Below are 6,000 nucleotides of genomic sequence, written 5' to 3' on the forward strand. Positions count from 1 at the left end.
TAATAGAATAACTAAAAAATTTTCAATTTTTACTAACCAGTTTCATGATAGGAAATAGGAGGAGGTGGAGGAGATGAATGTGAAGGTATTTCTATCATTGGCTGATAAAGGGTAGGATTATTTTGTTGATAAACATCTATAAAATAAAATTATATATATATATGTTAATTTTAAGATGAATTAATATAAATCACATATAAGAATATCTNTTTTTTTTTAAATTAAAATTTGCAGATTGGATTTTGTATAAATTCAACTTAAGTATTTTACTGATCAATTTTTTCCGATAAGTTTGCAGATTAATATGCCCGCTTTCTACATAATATAATAATTTTAATGTATTTTAAAAAATATATTGATCATGTTTGACATTGTTTTTTTTTAACTCTCCGCTCTGTGGGCAATAAGAGGGCCTCTTTTTGCAAGCCCATTATGAGTTCGATCAGGTCCACAATGGGGCTGCCGGGTGGTGAGGGACGGGGCCCGACACATCCGAACGGACCACCCCCGAAAAATTCCTGGGGATTTTTCGACCCGTTCGGATTCGAGCCCGGGTCCCCCAGAGCGGTAGGCTGCCACCTTGACCGCTTCGCTAATGTGGTGGAATATATTTCACTCGGAAGAAAATAAAAATACGTTAAATATTTTTAATATATCCGAGTCTAAAATAATTTTTCCAAACATGAAATTTTTTTCATAGACATACATATATTTTGTTTTTCGATTCAAAAATATATTTTAAACGAAAGATTCTCTAAGAAAGTATTACATTATTTATCATTGAAGAAAATATATCTAACAAGTCGGTTACACAACGACCAATCATATTAAAGAATTTAAACCTAACGAAACATCCGGGTCTTTGGCATTCGTCGTCTGCTTCGATAATCGGGTAGCCATCTTGATGTGGAATGACCGATGATGATAAGTTTCGGTATCAAAATTTGATGAAATATAATTTCCTTTCGAACTCAAGACTCTTCTGACATCGAAATCCCGACATTTTCTTATCTAACACGAGGAATAGTAAACAAATTATAATGGCTGCTACCGCGAGTCGAAACAGTTTTCTTCGAGACAAGAAAAGGTAACATATAAATAGAATTTTATAACTAGTGTGTAAACTCGATTTTTGAATAATTAATTATATTTGACATCGGGACGCCGTATTGATTATAGCATTCACTCCTATACAATTATCGAAGTAACCAATAGCGCTGTGGATGTGTATACAGGTGTATAAGTTTGTCACATCCGTTTATTTTTGAATTTTTACTTAATTTACAAAGGCAAGGGAACCGGGCCCTCCCTGGTTCGGCTACTGGATACATCTTAGTGGGTACTGTACTGTACGTCCCTCAAACGTATTCCGACAGAAGTGTGTTAACTGTAATGGGAACAATGTATTACATATATTATTCTCATGTTTTTGAATATCGGTATGGTAGGTAGCGGATATAGCAATGACGATAAAGTGTAGTCAAACTTCGGGTTTCGAACGCCTCACTTTTCGAACAGATCGGTTTACGAACGGAATTTTGAACTCATAACTGCACCGGTTACCGAACAAGCTACTCGGTACTACACTTTCTACGTTAAAGAAAGCCGACGGGACTACCGATTCGAAAGTTAGTGGCGCCTACATCGCCTGACGCCACGATACGAATCATCGACGTTGCTATTTAAATTAAATTAAAATTCGGGTGCGCGTGCGGAAAATATACCATTTCCGTTTTTCGGTTCGCGCCACGGTCGAATTTAAATCAAATTATTAAAAACTGCGTTATTTACTTTCACGTAATATAAATGGCATCCAAGAATTCATCTTTAAATAAAATAACGAACATTTATTATTAAATTAAATATAATTATTATTTCTCAGTTGTTAAATATAATGCAGAACGCTATTTATGTACTGATTTTGAAGGTCGGGAACGAATTAAATTAAGCTTTTTGCCTTTATAGAATCATTAATATAAGAATTATTTTAAAATAAAATCTCATAACAGATGGCGTCGCATATAATTTTAACTTAAAAATAATAAGGTTCAAATTTAAATCTATTTTTCTCTAAGCCTTCATTATTTAAATTTTATCTTAGTATAAATGAAAATTATCGAACTTCCTGTTCCTCTCAAACTGTTATAATCTACTTGAAATTTTCCATATTTTTGCAAGAAATCTGAGATTATAAAAACGAAAAAACACTACATGACGTCATAAAATTTACACGGAATACTTGAATTTTCAGTTTTTTTTTCGAAAATTTCGTTGCGTAGTGATACAGATTAAAATCCAGCACATTGGCTTTATGTTTATTCTGGAAAATACTATAGTTTAATTAAAAGCCGGCAAAATATTTTGAAGTAAATTACAGTGTTTTGTTTGTTTTACGTCGAGCTTTCGATTCTCTACTACTAAAAGTTCTCCTTCATTAAGTAATTGCTTATTTCACACTCCGTACGCTTAAAATTCAATTGATGACCTTCAGTTTTTGAACTTCTATGTTTGAGCATTATTCAAGACTCCGTTTAGTTCCTTCTGTTTTTAACTTACTAAAAACATAGCTTGTGTGTAAATTGAAGTATACTGCAATAGATCTAGCCATTGGCAGAGATATTGCCGAATGCAATGCATGCATGCATTTTCTAATAAAATCAAAATCACTGCCCTCTTTCTTATACTTTAATGAATCGAACTTTTATTGTTCTTTGCAAATCAAGATTTACAGTTTTAATATACTTTTTTAAGAGTGTATACTATATAATTCAAAACAATAACAAAATTTTAATTCACAATAAATCTTACGCATCTGACATTGACGATTCCGACAAAATAAACAGACACGTGCTCTACTTTAACTATGCAAATATTATATATGTATACATACAGTATTGATATATTTTTATAATATACAACTTTTTATACTTAAAAAATTTTAAATAAATCAAATTTAACTTGCCCTACAGGCCAAAAATTATAGTAATTCTAACAAATAACAATTAAAGACAGAAAAATAATTATCTAGATGTTCGGCTGGACAAATCCCAAATGACTAGTTGTTCTTTTACTAGTCATTGTTTCTTTTTTGTTGGATTAATAATTCTGTTTATTTACATTATGTAATAAAAAATTGCACCTGTGTAGAACTTTTTAACTGCATTGCACTATTTTAGGGTGTTCTCTTTATATAAAATACCGGAAAAACCGTACACGCTGCAAGTTAGACATAAAATTTTGTGGCAGGAATGTTACAGATAAAGAATATTGAAACTATGAGGACTAGATTAATACGCCTAAAATTATTTGTTAAGGAATATACATAATTTACACATCTTAACTTCAGTTTTTTTTTTTGGACATTTTAAATTCATATGTAAATGCATCTAATTTTAGCTTCCTGATGCAATATATTTATATACAAAAATATTATTTCACACCACAAATTGGTACTACAAAAACAAACAAAAAATATATATGCTATAAAATATGACTAGATTCTGCTGCAAAATAATATAATAAATGCAAACAGTAATATTGGCAACATTCTATACATATAAAAGTAATTTTTGAATCTGATTGAGAGTATAAAACATTGCACTATTTTCATTATTATACTAATTTATGCACACACAAATTATGTACAAAGCTAAGTGATACATAAAAAAAAAGGCAATGTTTTGTTTTAATTTTTACTATTTGAAAAAAATAGTAACTCAATACCATTAAAAATAGCTTAACAAATATGCTACAAAGTACAAAGTGTAAATTTAGCTATCATACTTTTCTGCACGAAAATAAAAAGAATAAAACTTGAAATATCTTAACAATTATATATCTCCTCACATTCTGACAAAAATGTATTTCTTAACAATATATAATACTTAAAATTAAGCTTAGATTTATACAGTAAGTGATCATCATGTACAGAATAATTTTTATCTCTATCCAATATCCCAGAGGAAATTTTTAAATTTTATTTGTAGAAGCTCTGGAGCTGCTTGACACACAGAAAAAAGCATTAAGATTTTACTAATGTCGAAATATTATTATTATTATTTGAATGATGCCTTGAAATAACTATATTTGTCAATTTAACAATTACCTAAAATTCAAAGAGTTTTGTTTCCTTTTAGTTTAGGTTTTATTGTTTTTGTGGATAATAAAAGTTATTGAAAAGTGATATTAAGATTCTGGCAATATATTTTATGCAATGTTTTATCAAAGAGAATTAAATGTTACAGTTGTGATAATCAGTAGACATGATATGTCTAGATTATTTTTAATTCTTAACACCACATTTTATTTTTATCAGTATAAAAAGATCAAATATTTTTCCTTAGTTTAAATTAATAAAAATTTCTGAATGCAATAATAAAATAAAATTCGTATTAAGATTTTTTATACTTTTGATTTTTTTATTATAAACATAATTACTTTTACTGTACTTCATTTCATTGTAATACTATATATTACAACCAAAGAATTGGCTTTTTATGTACAAAATACTAATATGCAATATATTTGAATTATTCTTGTGAGAACCCAATGCATTTTAAATTATATGATTGCTCTATTTGTAAATTACAATGGGGTCTACCCACAATAGTGGACAGATATGGATTATGAGCAAAATTAAAACTTAAACTAGTCACATGAAAATTCAAAACAGGAATTACAAAATTGATTTTTCATTCTATAGAAAAATTGATTATTGCATGGTTATGTTGAATATTACTTTATGGAATGAACTTGGCCATGATGACCACTCTCTTTAATCCAATGTTACAAAGTTTGGATAAGTTGTTATAGATTTTTTTTTAAACAATATTGATAAAACTAAAGAATTTATATATTTCTTGAATCTGAGTAGTTTTATTGGTGTTTTGATCTCTTTCTCTCATCTCTACTGTATCTTCAGTTCTATCCGAGACATACTAAACTGAAGGTGACCTATACAATGCATGCCAATTCTTTGCAAAACAAATTACTATCTTTTAACTAAGTTCAAATCCAATCCAAATCTCATTCTAACCACATTTGTCGTATTGGAAGAATCCTTATCATATACGCTATCTGGTAATTTTTTTTTTTAAACTTTTAATTTGGGAAAATAAAATAAAATTATATAATTATATTTACTATCCTAACTATTTTGAAAATAGTAAGTTATACTTACTCTGGAAAATTATATTATTAAACATTCTTCACTACAAAATATAATGGCAGATAATAGAATATATTCTAAACATGAAACAATACTGTTTCCATAGAATTTATGATAATGAGAGAATGATTTCTAAAAAGATTCTGAAATTTTGATTCTTGTAACATATTGGATATAGATAAAAATTATATCCCTACATTCCTGTGTGTAGTCACTGCATAAAAATTTAAAAAATTATAAAAAAACATTAAAATGCTTCAATGATTTCTAACAAATAAAAAATAACAACAATATATCTTTGTAAAGTACAAGTAATACATTTTAACAACAAAATAAAACTGTGACTAGATGCTTTTTCAATTATATTTGTTTGCACTGCACGTAAAATTTTCACCACATTTTTGTTCTACAGATACATACCGTTGACTAGATAGTCAGCATCGTGCACAAGGGCCGACCGCTTCCTTCTTGCAAGTCGTCTGCGAATAGAACGCATGCGACATCCCACGAGCACAAGCAGCAGGGCCGTGACGCACAGCCCGACGGTCAATGCCAACATGGCACTATTGGACTCTTCAGAGTGTTTGTGTATCGATTCTTGAAGTTCCGCACTGCTCATTCCGACATGAGGAATATCTATTTTACGATTAGACGACTGATGTTTAATTGTATGAATGTAGCTATTTTTATTTACATCCTGATTTTTGTCAGATTTCATTAAATCTTGATTATTTGACGAAACTGTAGATACTATAAAAAGAAATAAATTCTTAAGAATAATAAAAATAATAAAAACTTTCAATTTTTTAAAAAATAAATTAATTTTATAAAAA

General features: G+C 29.0%; 1 protein-coding gene across 2 annotated transcripts in view; it reads right to left on the reverse strand.

Annotated features, from left to right (window-relative positions):
- Positions 1–3,346: 3,346 nt before the first annotated feature.
- LOC111634583 (protein kinase 4-like) overlaps positions 3,347–6,000 on the reverse strand; it is a 40,894-nt gene continuing 38,240 nt past the window's right edge. For both annotated transcript variants that reach the window (XM_023379392.1, XM_023379391.1), the window contains one exon: positions 3,347–5,917. In XM_023379392.1, coding sequence (XP_023235160.1) covers positions 5,574–5,917 — 344 coding nt within the window. In that variant the 3' untranslated portion in view covers positions 3,347–5,573. The remainder of the gene's footprint in view (positions 5,918–6,000) is intronic.

The sequence above is a fragment of the Centruroides sculpturatus genome, unplaced genomic scaffold (genome assembly GCF_000671375.1).
Source record: "Centruroides sculpturatus isolate CEXI.00-Female unplaced genomic scaffold, Cexi_2.0 scaffold825, whole genome shotgun sequence".
Lineage (NCBI taxonomy): Eukaryota > Metazoa > Arthropoda > Arachnida > Scorpiones > Buthidae > Centruroides > Centruroides sculpturatus.